We start from the raw sequence: 21,596 nt of genomic DNA on the forward strand, positions 1-21,596 counted from the left end.
CCACATAACATGTCATACCAGACATGGAATCATGTGGAACAGCAATATAACTCTGTTAAACCAACATTATTTCAAATGTAGAACAGCAATACTTACATTCTGTCCCCATGTCTGGAACATCCCCCTCATGTTTGTTGGCCTGTCTCCACAGTATATGCCGTAAGAGGTTATTTCCAACTACCCTCTGTGATGCTGTTTGTCAAACACCCACATGAAGTCCTGCTCACAGTGAAGGAAAAAGGCCAACACTCACATGAAGTGGTTAGTTATAAGAGTGTGTTTCCATGCAATTGGCTATAGGAATGATACCACAGCTGTTCCACATGCAATTAGCAAGTGGGGGACTGCAATTCCTGCACAGGCCATCAGTTGATCATAACCATTCCTTACAAAACTCAAGTTGCTGCCTATACAAAACAGATGTACTTTTCCACATCCACCAGAGAGGGAGGGAGAGAGAGAGAGAGAGAGAGAGACAGACACAGAGATAGAGACAAAGTGAGAAAGGAAGGGTATAAGAGAGTAAGAGCCAAGTGTGTTTGTGCATAATCTGTGGGTGGAGAGTGGCATCTGGGTATTATAAAAGTTGCTTATATTGTGTACTAATCCATACTGTCACATAGTAATTGCACATGGCTGTACACATTTATGGCTGAGGATTGTCTACAACAACTTCTACAGTGTTTGAAAACTGTTAGCCTTGTAATGTGGACAATGGGATATATAGCTCCTCAATATAATGATGTAACAAAATCCACACTGCAGTGGATCCTGTCAGTACACACACTTACCAGTATTGAGTTTCAACCCCCTACCTGACTATATATTGCTATTACAGTGTTATGCAGTAATTCCATGCACCACAGAGCTCACTTGTTGGAGAGCTGTCCAAAGGTATGAAGGTGAGTGACATCAGCAACACTGCTAAAGGAGGGATAAGGGAAGTGTAGTATATGTGAATGTCCACAAAAGCAGGTGTCAATGAAGACACACACACACTCTCAGGGAAACACACACATCATCAGAGTTGGCAGGATCAACATTAGAACCCCTACCTAACTAGCTTGCTACATTGCAGTATTATACAGTTATCACAAACACTACAAGGCTTATATAGTTGATATATGGCCAAAGGGTTATTTCAAGGTGAATGACATCAGCAGGCATGCTAAAGTAGGCCAATGGGAGGTGTAGTGATTGTGAATGGCTTAAAAGACATTAATCTACACACACACACACACACACACACACACACACACACACACACACACACACACACACACACACACACACACACACACACACACACACACACATTTGCCAGTACTGAGATGCATAGGTTCATTGCTTCTCAGGTGTGTAGTAGGTGAATGGGCCTGATGGCTGTACAAGGCTAGGCAAAGGGAATACCTTGGCATCGGGCCACATGACAAAGGGCTCCCGTGTGGCTCAGGGGTGTAGTCCCTGGAGTGGTCCCCACAGGTGGGTATTGTATTCACCATCCACTCATCTGGGTTACTATTGTGGGTGGCCAGTGATGTGCACTGCTTCCTATATATGTAATCTATATTCCATAACATGGACAGTGTCTGGGTTGTGCACGTCCCACATGCATGTTCTTTGACATGTGGAAGTGTACTTGAGGTCTCTGGGGCATGTTGTGTGTACAGATTGTTATCATCTGATGTGGCATTCCTGACCTCATGTGGTGAGACTTGGCTATGAAACTGAGGTCATGCCTGCACCTGCATTGACAGCATTATACAGGTGTTCAGTGGAGTTTGTGGTGTCTATCCCTACAGGGCATGTGTATAAGGCATGGTATTCCTTTTCTGGGTTACATTTGCAGACTCTACAGTTGTTGCAGGCATCCAGTGGGGGAACATAGCAAAAGGACCACTGTAATGACTTATTTGCCTACTCTAGGGATGGAACAGGGTGCCATGTCCTTTTACTTGCTGGATAACACACACTCAGTCAGGAGATGTTACACATGACAGTACTTTTTGGTGTCAGTGACACTGTTGTGGTCAACAGGCATGTAGTCTACTGCAGTCACACTGTGGTTACTATCTGTGAGGCAATATGCAGGGAGCTACCAATATAGTGGTGGTTGTTGCCTAGCCAAGTCTGTTTGTGTATGAGACATGGGTGGAGAGTGTTCTCTGAGTAATACAAGGGTTGCCTATATTGTTCACCAATCCATAATGTCACATGTAAAGCTATGGATTGTTTACACCAGCCTTTCTGGTGTTTGACATCTGTTGTCCTTGTAAGGTGGACATTGTGACATATAGTAGGTCCTTAATATAATAATTTAGCAAAACCCACCCCACAATGCATCCTGTTATTACACAATCACAGCGACCTCTACACAGGATACTGATCACACAAACACAGACTCACCAGTACTGAGATTCAAACTCATACCTAGCTATGCATTGCAACTACAGTCTACAGCATTTATCACACATGCCACAGAGCTTATTGGATGGATGTTGTCCCAAGGTACTTCTATGGTGAGGAACATCACCAGCCCTTGTAAATACTGGCATTGGGTGATGTAGTGTGTGAGAGATCCCCCAAAAGTGTTACCCTAGTAAATCATTTACATTTGTCAGGGGTGAGGTTCTAACCTCTATTTAACAATCTTTACAGACCATTATGGTTACGCATTTGCTACATGGACCACTGACCTGACATGGTTTAGGGGTGGCAACAGGTACTTGTAAGGTGGGTAATATCTACAGAACTGCTAAAGTCAGGTTCTGAGATGTGTACTGGCTGCAAATGGGGCCAAAACTTTGGGGTACACACACAAACACTTGCCACAGATGAAATTCAAACCCATACCTGTGCAGCTACTGCTACTACATTGTTCCACATTTATGGCACACACCAAGGAGCTTACAGTGTTAGCCCTTGTCCAAAGGGGTATTTCAAGGTGACTGATATCAGCAGGCTTGCTAAAGTAGGGCAATGGGAGGTGTAGTGACTGTGAATGTCCACACACGCACACAGATTTTCACAGTTGCCATATTTGCTTATAGGGCTAGCCCTTCTCCAAAGGGGTTTCAAGGTGACTGACATCAGCACACTTGCTAATGTATGCCAATGGGAGGTGTAGTGACTGTAAATGGCCTCAAAATCATTAATCTCCACACACACACACACACACACACACACACACACACACACACACACACACACACACACACACACACACACACACACACACACACACACACACACACAGTTTCACAGTTGTCATGTCTAGGATTAGAACTCCTACCTAACTAATACATTACACTAGAGCATTACACAATCATTGCACATGCCATGGAACTTATAGTGCTGGTCCTTGTCCAAAGGGGTATTTCAAGGTGACTGACATCAGCAGGCTTGCTAAAGTAGGGCAATAGGAGGTGTAGTGACTGTGAATGGCCTCAAAATCATTAACCCCTACACACACACAGACACACACACACACACACACACACACACACACACACACACACACACACACACACAGTTTCCATGCCTGGGATTAGAATTCCGACCTAACTAGTATGTTATACTATAGCATTACACAGTTATCGCACACACCACAGAGATCATGGGGCTGATAATTGGCCAGAGGGTTATTTCAAGGTGATTGACATCAGCATGAGTGCTAACATGGGCTATGGGAAGTGCAGTGTGTGTGTGTGAATGGGCCATAAACCATTCCTCTGGAAACAAAACGCACACAACACTCAGTCACACACAACTTTACATTTTCAGGACTGGGTATACAAATACTAGATGATTACTGATTTGTACTATCATGTTGCACAGTTATCATAAGCACCACAGACACTATAGGGCTGAGGGCTACCAAAAGCAAATGTCTAGAGAGATTGACATCGGCACATCATGTGATATTGGCCAATTGGATGTGTGGTGGGTGGGACAGGCCTCATGATGGCAATCTCTTTGTCACTGTCTGCCTGTCTCTTCTCCACATCTCTCTGTGTGTATGTTTGACCTATTATAGCATGTTGGCCTTGGATATGTGTGAGTATTCCTATCCAATGTGTGTGCAAAGCATGAATGGTGTGCAATGTGGTGTGTGTGCACAGACATCTGTGACTGACAGATATGTAGTCCACTGTTGTTGTCAGACATGGGTTTCATTTCTCTAAGTGTTGGAGCATGCCCAGTATGAGCGTCTGTATTGAGTGTGTGAATCCATTCCAGGTAGGTTTTACTCCAATGCAGGATTTTGTGTTCTTCACCTACAGCTAGCAACCTGTTTCTGCTGGATATCTGTAGATAGGTTGACAATATGGATTCACAATGGGCAAAAGGTAGTGGGATAATGTAACTATTGCTGTCTGTGCTGCTTGTGTTACATGGTTGGTGTTAGCAGAGATATTCAGACATGTACTGTTTTACACTGTGATGTATTATGTCATCAACTACCAACAGATATACTTATTTTCTCACAGTTATTTCCTGGGAAATACAAGATGAATGAAGCTGTGTCCAGTATTGTGGTCTGCAACCTACATATTCTTGTGCACTCATGCCATTCTGGAGGGGGAGCCACAGACTGTTTCTGATGGATGTGTGTAAATGGCCCAGCACCTTGGTACTGTGGTGGCTGAGGATCCCCTGCTTGTACATTTATCAACATAACAGAATGGCCATATCCTGCTGTGGCTTTAACTCTCAGCTGTACAGATTCACCCAGGCTACCCAGAGGCAGGGCTCATATATCTGGTCAGTTCCCCTTCATATTGTGGTTTATGAGCGGGTTTGTAACCACTCATTACTGGTTTTGCAGGCAGGGTTAGTATGGGCACACATCAGAGTTTCAGACTTCACATACTCCATGGCGTCCATGCTTCTATATCCCCCCACTCTGTTATTCTATCCACTTCCTAACATTATGCAAGTGATATCTGTGAAGTATCCCTATAGTTGTCCCTTCATCCCAGCATTATTTAGGGGTTGGTCCACAGTTCATGAAGTAGGACATGGTGGGCATGCTACTGGGATTTGTCGACATGGCCTTGCGTTTGTGTTCTGTGGACTGTGTTATCTTGTTAGTTGGGACCCCATGAGATAACATACATTGGCTGTATGGGTGAGGCACAGGCCTTTGACAGAGGATTGTAGGGCCTTTGATGCAGGCCATCTGTAGCAGGTCAGTGCATTCTGTCACTCCTACAGTCCCAGGCTGTGAGCCACTAGATTCCCCTGGGGTGACAGGGTAAGTGTGCGAGATGTTAATGGCAATAGCTCCTGTCCATATTAATCCATTAGTCTGGATGCTGACAGGGTGCTGCTTACAGCTAGGGACACACCTGCATAGGACACCTCTTCAGCATGCTGCATTCTGTGGGTGTTCCCATACAGAAGTGGGGGTCATACTGTACTCATTCCCAACAGCAGGCATATGACCTGTGATAAACCTGTGGATGGTGGTGGGGTGAGCTGAGTTCATGTGTGATATGGAGGCTTCTTGCAGCTGACACAGATATACCTGGGACATTCCCCTTTTGCTGCCTTGTGTGGGGACATAGGCAGTCTCTCATTACTTCATAACTGTGCCTTTTGTGGTCTGCCAGTGACTGGTCAGAATACATCAGTATTCCATACTACACAGACAACTAATGTGCTGCTAACCTATATGTACAATTCCAAAGGTTTGTGCAGTTGACAGTTACATTTTATGTACTCTGTCTAGGGTACTTCTACTTGTGTACTGTGTGTATGTTTGGGCCCACATTCATGGCATGTCCATCTTTCAGATGGTGACAAATATTGACATCTGAACAATGAGTATAGATGACTGCTAAATTGGTTCTTGCTGGGATGCATTGAAGTTGGCACTGCAGTTGTCAGAAGATGGTCCTGTCATTGACAATAATGGCCATAGGCCATCAGGACACAACCCTCCATGCCTACATGCTGACCATTTCCACATAATTTATGACGCACAACAACCTAACACACAGAGCCCTGGATTCTGTACACATGCAAGAATCTATCCTGTAAGTTGGGCCAGCTCAGGTAATCTGTGCTCCACTGTTATTAATCCCACTCATACATGTTACTGCATTTCTACATAGGATTGTGAGGGGAAGCACACCTGACAACTGTAAACATTTGCTATGACTGTACTGGTATTTCAAGTACTCTGTTGGCTTCCATCATGCAGACTAGAGGCATATCAGTAGAGTACAGATCTTAGGTTTTATTGACTTACATTTCAGTTTCAGACTTCATACCCTGCAGAACTAATATACAACTGCCTGACCTGTTGTAGTCTGTCTGTGCAGGTCTGGGGGGGGCTGTTATCCATTGCCATTAATTGGAGGCCTTATCATAGCCATTTGTTATGGTCATCTACACCTGCCCTGCTGGCTGAGGCTGTTGTTGGGTATGTGAACCTCACTGACATGCATGTGTGTGTCCTATGGATACACATTTGCGCCACCACATGTACTGTACTGGGATTTTTCACCTTGTCTAGTACTGCCTACTTTGTTGACACCAGTATTTGTTATGGATTTCATGCTGCCATATAGGTGTCCACTATCTGCTGCCATCCCATTCAGTCACCTGATTCTCTTGCATGCTCACATCCATACCATAGCTACAACTAGCAGAACATGCTACTCCATTCAGCAATTGATAGGAAGAGTGAGTTACTTGTGGCTGTGCCAGTACTGCGGTTGGTGCTGGAGGGCTGACTATGTCAGATGCACATAGTACATTCCCTATACATGGTAAAGCACAGGTAGTGTCATGTTTGGCATCCCTTTTACTGTATGTGTGAGTCAGAGAGAGGTGTCATTCCCTGGGTTCCTACCATGTCAGTGTATGTGCTATGTGTTGCCTCTTTGCCAAAGCCTGGGCATACTGGGCATGCCTCCTTCTGCCTACATGGGCAGGCTCAGTTTGTTCCGCTTCTGAGTCACTTTGTGCCTGTGCTGGCCTTGGCAATGGTGGGGGGCTGTGAGGCCCTGCCCCGTGCTGTTCCTGCTGCAGCTGTTTTGACAGGATCACATTGTGTAGCATGGCACATACAATGAAAATTTGTGTACATGTAGCTGGAGAGTACTGCAAGGCTCCACCGGATATGTCCAGGCTCCAGAACCATGACTTGAATATCCCAAACACACACTCTATTATGATTCTCGTTTGTGTGTGTGTGCCTCATTATGGAGTTCTTGTTTGAGTGTGTGTACATTTCTGGTGGGTGTCATCAGCCACACCTCCAGTGCTTAACTAGCATCCCCACTAGGTGGCCATATGGGATGTCCCGACTGGCATATCTCTGGTATAACTGTGTCATATGCCAGATGTGAGAGTCGTGATAGCTTCCAAGGCTGCCAGCACACACATTCATTATAATGCCCTGGGCATCGCACATGATCTGGTAGTTGATGGAAGGGAAGCCCTTGTGGTTTATGTAGACCCTACGCTGCTCACCAGGTGGTGCTTTGATGTGTATGTGCATGCAGTCTATAGCACCCACTACCTCAGGGTATTCTGCTATTTGGTGGAAGAGATGCATATTGCTGGTCAATGCCTCACGGGTGTTGAGGAAATATATGTGCTCACTGGCATGTGCTGACATGGCATCCAGGAATTGGTGGAGTACCCTCGATGCTGATGCCTGTGAGATCCCCATGATATCCACATCTGGCCTTTGGAAGGTACCTGTGGATAGTATTTTTAAGCCCACACATACCTTGGTATCCACTGGGACGGGTTCCCCTCTGTTGGTTCTGTGTGTGAGGAGTGGCCGGCACAGCTCAACAATTTGCTGTAGGATGTCCCTGTCCACCCTATAGTGATCCACTATCTCCAGCTCATGTAGCCCCTGGTAGATTACCTTGGATCTGTGCACTCTTCTCCTTCTCCTGCTCCTCACTGTGGATCGGTTATCAGCATTCTCATCCTCACCACCTTTAGCCTCTTCCACATATTTCTCTATGAGAGCGACAGCAGCCCCTATGATTTTGTTAGTTTTGTCAGGTAAATTTTCCCCATCTGTGTACACTGGTGGTGTAGAGTTTATGGGAGAATCCAGAGTGAAAGGATTTTGCATAGTTTATAGTTGGGTGCTGGCCTGGGCAGGGCTGCAGCCTATGTAATTGGCTGATTCTGATACATTTCACCTACCAGCTATGCTGGTTCTCCTTGATTGCTTTCCTACTACTGTTTTCCCTTCCCATTGCCTTCCCATTTAAGCCTTGAGGCACGCCGTGCATACCCAGTGCTCAGAGCTGCTATTTCCTGTTTTTTTTTTTTTTTATGTTTAAAACCTGGTGCATGGCACGCACACCCGTTTAGGCAATGTAAACACTGCTAGGCAGCCTCAGACATACCCCCTTCCTTAGCTGTGCTTAGCTAAGGGCAAACACGAGCCACAGAGCTCCAATAAGCTTACTGCATGCATGACACTCCCCCTTATGAGGTCATCTACCTCTTAGGCATGTACCATGGTATTGCTGCACTTACACAGCTGGGTGCTGGCTAACAATGAGGGGAAATCTGTGATTCAGTATCATTCCCCTCATTTGCATAAAACTGACTTTTAATGCATGGTTACAAAACTGACACTTAACCTTCCCTCTTAGCAACCACTATTCCATGGTATTGTTGTCTTCTGCATGCCATTGACTATCATGGCAGAATGCTGATTTTGGTTTAAAAGCTTATTTCCAATTTTTTTTTTTTTTCCGGCCAATCCCATTTGCACACCACTACCCTATGCTTAAACGGCCAGAATCGGCCAAAAAAAGTTATTTTTTATAATTTTGCAATTATTTACTATGCCAGTGGCCATCTGTTTGGCCACTGGCATACCTACTATATTGAATACATGATTTCTTTGGAGCTGTCATGCCTCCGTTTTATAGTTTGCAGAAATGTATTCAGTTAATAGCCGAATACATTTCTGCAGGTTACAATATTCCTGCACAGATGCCTGCGTGCTTCCTGGATCACTAATTCACCTCATTTGCATGGTTTTCACCTGCAAATGGGGTAATTAGCATACAGGAGCTGTGTCTGTGCAGGAATAGTGTAGGAGCACTCGTGCATGTCTTGGGAGCTCATTTCTGGATCGCTCGTTAGCCATATTGCATGCAGCAGCTCTTGCACTATTCCTGCACACCATGCAGAACTTGCTGAATCCTGGGGCAGGTCATCTGCATATAGTGTTCGACGGGGTTGTGGTAGTCATGGTTTAAGATCATTTGTTAACAATGTAAAAAAAAAATCTGTTAGCCCAGAACTAATTTTTGAGGACAAACGCAATTCAATTTCCTGTCTTGGTTTAGAAGTTACTGGAAGAGATGTTGAAAGTTTTGTTGTATATATAATACCTGATCCAGTAGTTTAGTACTTAAAAACGGTCTACATTATGAAGTTTCTTGATGAGTAGGAAGTAGGTGCAGTTACAAAAGCTCTCTTCGAGGCTATAAAAAGAGTCTAGTAAGCATTCCTTACTCTGTGTTGGGGTAGCTGAAGTCTGTTAAAGTCTAGATGGCAGCAAGCATATTGAAGCCCTTCCAAAAGCATTGCTTGGATCAACAACTTGCTCCTGCACTGACCTTACTTAGTACACCTCTTCCCCTACTTCTAAATATAGCCTTACATCTGTAAGAATTATTTCTGTGACCATGTTTGTGGTGAAACTGTATTGTTATCACTGTTATATTGTACTATATTATTATTTTCTGTAATTATGAAAAGTAAAAAACTACACGTGAATACTATTTCTCTAATTGTTTATACCATTATACTTATTGTGTTATTAATGTTTATACTATGCATTTTAGAGCTTTTCTCCTCAGGTCTTGGCTGAAAAAGAGCACCTGCCCAGTAGGACTAACTCAGTAAACAAATGTCAAATAAATAAATAAACAAACAAACAAGGCCATAAATGCTTATATGGTCTATAAGCAGGTAGTATGTAAGATTTGCAAGCATTTTACTAGGGGAAATGTTTCTGACAGATCAGAAGTCCAGTGTGGCTGAGGAAGAGGAGGTTTTTGGGAAAATTATGATGATGCATATTTGAATGCAGAGTAACGTAGAAAAAATTAACAGTGAAGAAGTTACCCAGTGTAGAAAGAGACATATAACACATAGGCATACTATGTAGCATGTCTATTTAAGGAGCAGACGTGAGAAAGTGTATAAATGCTTAAAGACTGCAGAACACAAAAGCACGATAAATAGCTTCTTTCAGACTATGCCATCATTTCTGCTTTAGAAAATTAATGCATAATCATACATTGTGTACTTTTTGAAACAGCTGGACATTATCTAAAAATTATATTCATAAAAAATTGGGAAATAAAATTTCATCTGTTTACAGTGGTTTAATTATAACAGTCATCAACAAAAAAGAATAAGAAAATGTATCTGAAAGTATGGTTCCCATTAATACAGACATCATAACTATTAAACATATTAATAACTCACATTATGGGGTTTTATTTTATTTTATTTTTAATTTTCTAAGAAACTTTATTCTGAGTACATAAATGGTTCAAGAGATACTAATGATGTTTTATATTTTCACATTAGAACATGATGTTTTACGTTTTCTTATTATTTAGAACATGAAGTTATTTTCTATAAGTACATCTAGAAGTTACTATGTTATAATTTCTGATGAAGAATGCCAGCATTTTTATTTACCCTGGTTATTTGATTTTTTTCTGCAGATCTAAAAACACATCATTGTCCTGTTGTCCTGAGTGCAGTGATTATCATATGTTTCATAACTCTGATAAGTATCACACTTAACATTTTCCTATTGATCAGAGTTTGTCAGTGCTGTAATAAGGACGAAATTCTGTAAGTAATTAAGTAACCATTATTATCAGCACAATGTTTTTCATTTTTCTAAACTCTTATGAATAATGGCTCTCTCAGATTAAAATCTGTGATATTACAAAGAGTTGTGACTCCATTTGCTTTGAGTTGCATACACCTGACCACATGCTTTGTACAAAGAACACTTTCAATGAACTTTATAAGGGATCATAGGCCTTTGCCCTCTTAGCAACATTTATAACTTTACCTTATCTCTTCTTTCTGTTGTTTGACTCATATCTTTAATAGAACAGTACCTTAACATTTTACTACAACAATTACTGTAACATTCCAATAAAAAGTAAAAACCAGTCCAGGCCACCAGTAAAAAACGTAGAAGCTTTAATCCACAGTAAAATCCACAAAGAACTTATGGAATTGGTGTTGGACAACAACTACATAGGTTTTCCAGGGTGAATATTACCAACAAAGAAGTGGGGTAGCAATGGGGGCAGCTTGTGCCCCCGTCTTTGCAAACCTAGTTTTGTTAGAATGGGAGAACAGATTTGTGTTTAATAGTGCCTTCCAGGATTGCATTAAATTGCACCTTAGATTTTTGGACGATATTTTTGTCATTTGGGAGGGTAATCAACACACTATAGAGACCTTTATGGAGTATCTAAATAAGAGTACTGATTTTCTATCTTTTACACATACAACTAGTATGGTAAGTGTAAACTATTTAGACATCACTATTGCCAAGACTTCAAAAGGATACAAATCTAATATATATATATATATATATATATATATATATATATATATATATATATATTGAAAGGACACTTGGTGTAACAGTTTTCTGCATTATAGTAGTTTTCATCCATGGGTCCAGAAAGAAAGTATTATTAAGGGCCAAGCTGTTAGAATAGCAAGAATGACTTCAGATTTTAAAGATTTAAGGGGAGAGTTTATTTTCCTGGGTAAAAAATTTATTGAAAGGGGTTACGCCAAAGATTTAGTTGGAGATGTATTGGATGAGGTGTATAGAGGTTGGGGTACGAAATATACAGCACTTTTGGGGCAACCTTTAAGTGCAGTTAAAAAACAAAATAAGGAGGAAACAAACCATTTTCAGGGAGCATGTGTTACAGAATATAATACTTTCACGGAACTTTTCACCCAAATAATTAAAACTAATTGGAGTCTGTTGAAGGCAAGCAGAGAATTGTATGAGATAGTAGGCAATCATCCCACATTCATTTTTAAGACAGGAATGAATTTTAAAAGACTGTTTGAAAAAACGGAAAAACAGGATAAATTTAAAAAAGCCACCAGTAAATGTGGTAGCTGTAATTTTTGCCAATACATTTATAGAGAGGATAGTATTGTTTTAAACAATGGATTAAACAGCATGATAAAATTTTGTAAGGGTAATTGTAATAGTAAGATGCTAGTTTATATGGCAGTCTGTATAGAATGCAAAGCATTCTATATAGGGAAAACTGAAAGGGTATTTAAAGAAAGAATACGGGAACATTTATATGACATCAAAAAAGGCAAAGATACTAATGCATTATTTAAACACTCAGTTTCATGTCAGTCCTTCAAAGGTTATAAGTTTGCAATTTTAGATATGGTTAAATATGACAACAGAGGTGGAGACTTGAAAAATGTATTACTAAACATGGAACTAAAATGGCAACTGAGATTAAGGGCTACTTTTTTTCCCGGTTTAAATGAATATGTGAGCATAAAACCTGTATTAGCAGCTAAATTTATGAAGGTATGATTTTAATTGTTATATCAGCGTATATTTTTTAGAAATTGGAAGAGCAAAGGACATTATCAATTGACAGTACAAGTATATATATTTTGTTTACAGTTTTCTACATTTTGGTCACATAGATTTACATAAAAAAACCTGTATTATAACAACTATATAGGAAGAAAATGGACCCTGGGTCTTTAAAGATTTCATTTAGACTTCACTTAGACTTTATTGGTCATTATTATGATTGTTATAAATAACAAGGGCAGCACAAATGTATTTTATCTGAAGAAGTCTTGTAAGGAGATGAAAGCGCTCATCTTTGTGGATTTTACTGTGGATTAAATCTTCTACATTTTTAACGGGTGGCCTGGACTGGTTTTTACTTTTTATTGGAGTGGTTTCGTGATATTATCCTTTTGTTTCTTTAATTACTGTAACATCTTCTTTCATTCTCATATGGACATATCATCTCATGTGAATTCTTAAAAAGACTGTTGGCTGTTATTTTATGCCTGCATTTAAGTGTGTGTGTGTGTGTGTGTGTGTGTGTGTGTGTGTGTGTATTTTCTCAGCTTTTTGCCTGCATTTATCAAGATACACTCTAGTTTCTTCATGAGAGTGACAAACATAAAATTTGTATTGAAAATGAATGAATTAAGTAATTAATGAATGAGTGAGTGAATTAATTTTTTACATGAAAATGAAACTAAACTCATGGCTTAAAAGTGAGACTGAGGCCTTTTTGCATGCTGTTTAGGTACAAGCCTTCTTGAAAGAAATATAAATGTAATTATTGTAATCTCTGCAGCATAAGTACAATAATTGCATTTATATTTCTTTCAAGAAGGCTTGTACCTAAACAGCATGCAAAAAGGCCTCAATCTCACTTCTAAGCCTTCAGTCCAAGGAAAAATAACACTGTTTTTGACAAAAAATGATGGAATGAATGAGTATTTAGTCATACAATTGGTTACCACTTTAGTGAATTGATCCAACAACTCTTTTCAGCCATTGCTGGGAAAAGAGGCACACACTAAGAGTGAATATTATTGACAGTACAATATGTAAATCACAGCAAAATCACTATAATAGCCAGTAAACAGAATTTAAGAGATGTGCTAATATATACTGAGAGACTGCCTACTTGACATACAAAATGTACAGAAATGCACAGATAACAAAACAGGTAATTAGTCGACATATGTTCAGAATGATTACAAACAAGTGAGTTTACAATTGTATTGTCTTTGTCAAGAATAAGGACATTTACAAATGAGTTTTACAGTATTTTCTGAGACACTAGTATCATAGAAAAAAAGATCCCAATCTCTCTACAAATACAGTCTAGCGTATAAAGTCTCTTTATCTGAATACTATGTCAGGACACTTAAAAATTAAACTGCAATTAAAAAAGGAAATTCTAAAACTCACTGTTACACTTGTAAAGGACTTGTGGAGAAAGTAACAAACTGCCTACATGCAGGGTACTCGTGTGTGTGTGTGTGTGTGTGTGTGTGTGTGTGTGTGTGTGTGTGTGTGTGTGTATCTGTGTGTGACTCAAGCAGTTTGTTAAAATGCTTGGTGGTCAATATCTATTTAATCAAACTCAACTAGTCAACATATGCAGATGGTCAACAACTATGCAAAATTAACATTCCCCAGGTAGGTGACTGTTCCCTTTCCCTAGGGATTGTGAGATCTCAGAGTTAGTATATATAACTAACAGAGGATGTAGGGGCATAGCCCCCTATAAGGAGGGTGCCAGAAGATTGCCCCACTGCAAAAAATAATGTTGTGTGTTTGTTTTCTTATTATTGTTTAAGATAGTTGTATGGATGTGGTGAGAGAGGACATGCAGGTGGTTGGTGTGACAGAGCAAGATGCAGAGGACAGGAAGAAATGGAAACAGATGATCTGCTGTAGTGACCCCTAACAGGAACAGACAAATAAAGAAAAAGAAGCAGAAGAAGAAGTTTAGGATAGTTGCATGTGCCGAGATTCTTTCTTGGTGCATGTGTCATAGCGTGTCAGTGTATGTTTTTTTCAAACATTTGAGGTCAACATTTTGACTGTTAGCCTTTGTGTTTGTTGATGTAGGTAAGTAGACCTACGCGCGCGCACACACACACACACACACACACACACACACACACACACACACACACACACACACACACACACACACACACACACACACACATATATTTATATAGATTATAGATAGACAGATAGATAGAAATATATGTGTTATGTGTGCATGTGTGTGTTTGTATAGCTATGTATGTATATATATATATATATATATATGCCCATATGGGGATATATATATATATATATCTAAATATATATATATATATATATACACACACACACACACACACACACACACACACACACACACACACACACACACACACACACACACATATATATATATATATATATATATATATATATATATATATATATATGAAAAAATGCACATGTATACAAATATATGTAGCTGCTATTAATAGGCAAGCCACATCAATGCCAACATGCTTTACATTGCCATATTATTTTTGTTGACAAAAGCACATTGATAATCTACAGCACATGCTCTGATGCTAATCCTGGAAACATGCAAAAAAAAAAAAAACTGCAGTGTTTTTGGCAGGTGAGCACAAGATATTGAGGAACCACCATGATGCTGTAGATAAAACGTTTTTATTAATAAAAGAACTAGCGCTTTCACGCACCAAACCGGCACGCTTCTTCAGGTTTCAACAATCAAACAAATATGCATGTATTTATATAAAGCGTCATTGCCAATTAGTAAAACCATCATCAATTAGACACCTCTCCATGGTGAATAATTAGTTAATCAATTGCGCAAATAGTGAAGGCATATATAATAAGTTCACTTCATTCATTACATTCATACATAAATAATGTATAAAATAAAATAAATAAATGAATATATAACATGACATTTCACCACTAAACATCGATCTTATTATGATGAAAAGTATATAAAATCTACTAAAATTAATAGAAGCCTAGCCCAAACAGTGGAATAATATTATTAATCGGAGCCTGCTGGTAAAAACAAATGGATGTAAGCACAGGGTAACTATACTCCTTTGGCATTAAAAACGTATTGCAAAATTGTAGAGGCCACCATCCAAATAACTATAGCATGGTGAAAATCAAGATATAAAAAGTATCGAGGAAACAATAGCCTACCATAAGGTCTAAAAACGAAAGTGAAATACAATATGTCAAGAAATAATAAGTGTGATGTATGCATGATAAATTAGTATGAAACCAAACAATGTACCTACCATTCTGAATGGTATACTAAATGCTACCTACGTCTTAGTAATGCTGGTTTGATGCTAAGGGCTTGAGTCAAGCCAGGTTCAATATGTGCCTGCATTCTTAATATCCAGTTTAATTCAGTAAACTCAAGGTACTCCATATTACTTCCTTCCCTCATATTAGGGTGTATTATCTGCAGCACCCTGAACCTAAAATGGTGCTTAGGGAATGTATGGTTATGTTTAGCAAGGGCATTAGTCAAAATCCCTTTCCTGATGTCATAAATATGGTTGTATATGTGATCCTTGAGTCTCCTAGATGTTAAACCTATATAATACGCTTCACATAGCTCACAAGTAGCTAAATAAATTAGATTTTTTGTTTCACATGTGGCATAAAAGGTAGGTGCAAAGGTATAACCTATACCTGGTACCATAAATTGTTGATTCTTTGATATATATTTACACATATTACATCTAGCACAAGGATATGTGCCATTCCTATATAGTTGTCTGATATCCAAATCATGACCATCCATCTTCTCATTGCACAACAATCTCTTGAGATTCTTACTATTTCTATATTTAAATGTAGGTTTATCACCTACAATTTGAGCAATGAGAGGATCTAATAACAAGATTCTCCAGTTATTGATTACAGTATCATTAATATGATGGATGTCATTCGTATATCTAGTTATAAAGGAAGGCCTAGTCTCATGTTGTCGTGTTCGGTGACCTTGGGTATCAAACCGCTGTCCCAAATTCACATTATGGTAGGTTCCAATTGTTCTAGATTTTAAATCCTGTACTAGTGAATGTGGATAGCCCCTATCTATAAAAAAGCTTCCTGTTGTTTCTAGCTGTACATTCCTATCTGCTATTGTACTGCATAGGCGTGTCATTCTCATGAATTGTCCCCCTGACGACGTTCTGAAATATATGTCGTGGGTGCATGCTAGTATAGTAGAGAATAGCATTTCTCCAGCAAGGCTTCCTAAATACTGTGGTAGAAATGCTGTTATTTGGTTCTTTTGTAATAATTAAATCCAAAAAATCAATCCTAGCAGTAGACTGCAACATTGTGAATCTTAAAAACGTCGTAGTGGATTCTATATAAGACACGAATTCTAACAGGGAGCTTTCATTCCCATTCCAAAAAATCAAAATGTCATCCACGAAACGCCTATAAAGGATGACATTAGCAAACCTTTCATTATTAAACATAAATCTATCCTCCCACTGATGCATGACGAGGTTAGCGTACGAGTTCGCACAGGGAGTGCCCATGGCTACTCCCCATGTCTGTGCATATAACTTATCCCTGAACAAGAACACATTCTTATTAAGAACCAAGTCAAGGAGACTACATATCAAAGTCTGGTGGGCTCTGTCTAACGTATCATTTATGCAGAGAAACTCCCTAATAGCCTCTATCCCATAGTCATTGGGGATGCTGGTGAATAAGTTCCTGACATCCATTGAGATTAAAATAGTCTCAGTGGAAATATTAGATGTAACAGATGTAGTATGTAACTCATTTAACAAACCATAAGTATCCTTCAGAATCATGGGTATTTTTTGAACTAGAGGACCCAGTATAGATTGAATATAGACAGATATTCTTTCAGTGACCCATTGTTCCCCCGACACTATGGGATGTAGAGGTGGTGGAAACACTCCTTTGTGCATTTTTGGAAGGCCTTTTATCACAGGTATAAGTGGTAGATCAATTAGTAGGTATTCATATAGGTCCTTATCAATAAAAAAAACTGCAGTGTTTTTGGCAGGTGACAAGCCCCCATATGGGCAGGCGCCCCCGCTAATTATATTTACTAACTCCAAGATCACACAATCCTTGGAGAAAGGGAATATACCCCTACCAAGAGGGCTACTCATTTTGCACAGCTGTCAACCATCTGCATATGTGGACCAATGTGAATCAACAATACACAGGCTGACCATCTGCAATTTATATATATATACACACACACACACACACACACACACAGATATTATATATATATATATATATATATATATATATATATATATATATGTGTGTGTGTGTGTGTAATATATATATGTGTGTGTGTGTGTGTGTGTGTGTGTGTGTGTGTGTGTGTGTGTGTGTGTGTGTGTGTGTGTGTGTGTGTGCGCGCGCGCAAGTGTGTGCGCGTGTGTGTATGTTTGTGTGTGTGCGTTTATATACTATAAATAAGAAAAAAAAACACCCATTGTTGACTGGTAAAATATAACCAAAATAATGAAAATGCCACCATCAACTCACTTGGACCTTCCCAAACAATGAAAATATTGTCCAAAAAAAGCCTATAGAATCTAATGCTCTTCCAATAGAGTGACTTCAGCAAAAATTTTAGTTCCCATTGCAAAAGCACCAAGTTGGCATATATAGCAGGCGCCATTATGAACTTTGTTGAGTTCCTTGGTCTAACTACAAACTTTTTAAAGTTTACCTTTACATTTGACCAGCAAGGGATTGATTTGATTATTTAGATGTGAGGCTAGACAAGAGCAATGGAAATTTGAAATCTAGGATCCATAGGAAAAGCACCTTCAGCAACTCCTACCTCCCATATAACAGTGACCACCCTTGGAAACAGAAAAAAAGTATTGTTAAGAATCAGATGGTCAGAGTGGCCAGAATGACATCTGAGAGGAGTGACTTAATTTTCGAGATTAAGTACATCTCGGAATTATTTACCACCAGGGGATACCCGGATAATTTAATCAAGGAGGTTGCAAGTGAGATTTTGGAATGATAGGGTACAACATTTTTGCCCTTGTTAGGTGACAACTTGAGTATAGGAACTTTCAATGGGATTAGTAGAAAACAGAACTTTAAGAGGGCATTGGTTTTGCAGCACAGTGGAGTATCGAGGGACATTAAATATGTTATTGAGAACAAGTGGAAAATGTTAAGATTTAACCATGACATTGTGTGTAAGGTAGGGGAGAACCCTCATTTTGTTTATAAGACGGGTCAACCTAAAAAACCTTTTTGAAATGAGTAATGACCAGAGTGTGGACCAAGGTACTAGAAGATGTGGTAGATGTGGTTATTGTAAGTATATTATAGGGGTGGCAAATGTCACTTTGGACAACTATGCAAAAAGTAGAGTACAATTTAGAAAAGGTAATTGTATGACTAGGGCTATAGTATATTTAGCCTTATGTAAGGATTGCCCAGCATTTTATGTTGGAAAGTCTGAAAGGGCATTACAAAAGTGGATCTACGAGCACACTTATAACATTAAAAAGAAAAATTGAAATAGTGCATTATATAGGCACTTGCAAATGGAGCCCAATCATGTAGGGTTTCTTTTTGGGATTTTGGAACTGGTATGTGTGGACCCTAGAGGGGGAGATTAGGAGAATTGGTTAGGCTGCAGGTAAACCTTTTGGCAGTTGAAACTGAATGCATCCCAACCCCCAGGGTTAAACGACCATATTTCCATTAAGCCCTTTTTTAAAAAAGAAAAGTGAAAAACTGTAACATATTAAAGTTCCATAAACTTTCTGTGGTTTGTGTTGTGAAAAGCTTTGTATGCTTATTAATTTAAAACGTTGTATGATTAAATATTTGTAATAAATTTACAACATGTTATCTAATGTACAGGGATGATTGTAAAATGTGCTTTTGACTACATCTGTTAGTGGATTGTTGTGCAACATTTGTTAGGTTTTTAGAGTGTCTCTTTAATTTTTTTTGGTGCCTTTTTTATGAATGGGAGTATTTATTGATTAGACTTTATATCTGCATTTACATTTGAAAAAGCCCTGTATTGTTGACAGGGTGAAAGTGCTTGTGGTGAACTTTTAAAATAAATCTTTTTCTTGGCTGACACCTGCCGCTGCCTGGAGTGTTTGTTTTGTTACTAGTTTTTTTTTTTCGGTCCTGCATCTGTCACTATTTTTAATGTGCAATAATTATATAAAGTTCTCTGTAATCTGTAAATTAATTAACAAGTTAAGCCTGACCTGTTATGCCTTGACGGTATTAAATAACTATTACTACCTATTCTTTAGATAACTTATTTTAATAAGCCTGTTACAAATAATTCTGCCACTTTACCCTTAAAATTAATTTCTTAATAATGTGATGTAGTATTACTGTTTACAAATAATTCTGTCACTTTATCCTTAAACCGATGACTGAATCATGTAAAGTGTGATGTAATTGAATGTTGTAACTGATTATTAATGCTATGTTCTAAAATCTGACTGAATGTACTACACTGAACACATAACTGAGTATGAATGTCATATTCTGAACTTTAACTGAAATTTACATTAAAGTGATACATATTTATACTGACTATTAAAAATAGCAATGTATATTCTTGAAGCTAACTAAACTAATACTAAAAGAATATGTTTTGCCAGTGTTGTCTAAACAGAGATAAAAGCATAACTTGAAAATGGTAAATGTTATATTCGGGAAACTAAACTATTAATAACTTTTTCTGTCAATATTGTCTGAACATAGATAAAAACATAAACTGACATGTCCTTTTCTGTGTCCCTTTTTTCCTTAGGCCAACAACCATCCCCTTCAGCATCCCTTATGCAAGGCTGGGTAACTGATGTTTTTGACTGTATTTAAAATCAACCTGGAAATTATTTCTACAAAGCACAAAAACAGTGTCAGTGCTTTAAAATAACATTTGCAGCTTTAACAGTTATAAACTGATAGCATTGCCTGTTGCCCTGACTTTATTTACATTTTTTTCAGAATGAAATAAAAACATGCTACTAATAAATTCTTTTAAGTCTGTAAGCAAATTGATAATATACTATAGTGAACAAAACCAATGTTATTAATAAATATATTGCTTGTTGCCCTGACTTTATTTACATTTTTCTACAAGAAATAAGCATACATTCTTGTAAATCTGTAAGCAAACTGATAATGCACTATAGTAAACTAAACTAATGTTACTAATAAATGCATTTTTGCAAGTCTATAACTGAGCTATAATGTACTACGGTGGAATGGAAAAGTTGTAATTAAATCAAGTGGAAACCTCTGTGGCATTGTTTTTTCCGGTCATAACTTCAATTTAAACTAAAGTAGCAATCTAACACTGTATTAATATTTCAAATTTTTTTTTGCATTTCTATACCTCTACAAAATTAATCTTAATATTTTAACTTTCTACATTTGCTCTGTGACCCTCAAGTCCTAACATACTGTTGTGTGTGTAAATCTCCACCCACTGTCTTAACATAGCCATTCCTTTGGCTAAAGTCATTTAATTTTTCAGTACTGTTGAATGTTACAAGGATTTATCATTGCTGACTACAATCTTCTTAAATAAATACTAATAACTGTAACTGCATAAACTGTCACCAAGAATATTAAATTAATCTTTACCATACTGTTTTATGGCATACAGTACTGTCTTTAATTCAGCTCTCTGAGCTAGCCCGCAATCTGATCTGGTATGCTTGGTAGACTGCAATTTCTGCATGAATGTATTCAGTCCTGAACCATTTACATATACATATTTATTACTAGGGTTGAACTGATCTGATTCTGGAAGTTTACTTGTCTTTCCTTTATACAAGTATATGTGAAGCTTCTTTATATAGTACAATGCTGGAAATTTACTTCTCTGTCCTTTATACAAGTATATGAAGTTTCTTCATATAGTATACACATTTATTAA

The 21,596-nt window shown here is 38.5% G+C and overlaps 1 protein-coding gene across 1 annotated transcript in view; it reads left to right on the top strand.

Annotated features, from left to right (window-relative positions):
- The window catches only part of LOC122812864 (CD276 antigen homolog), a 180,901-nt gene extending 159,906 nt beyond the window's left edge, over positions 1–20,995 (top strand). Inside the window, exons 5-6 of the mRNA XM_044084906.1 lie at positions 10,740–10,872; positions 20,463–20,995. Coding sequence (XP_043940841.1) covers positions 10,740–10,872; positions 20,463–20,511 — 182 coding nt within the window. The 3' untranslated portion in view covers positions 20,512–20,995. The remainder of the gene's footprint in view (positions 1–10,739; positions 10,873–20,462) is intronic.
- Positions 20,996–21,596: the final 601 nt, after the last annotated feature.

The sequence above is a fragment of the Protopterus annectens genome, chromosome 10.part0 (genome assembly GCF_019279795.1).
Source record: "Protopterus annectens isolate FY-2018-M chromosome 10.part0, PAN1.0, whole genome shotgun sequence".
NCBI lineage: Eukaryota > Metazoa > Chordata > Ceratodontiformes > Protopteridae > Protopterus > Protopterus annectens.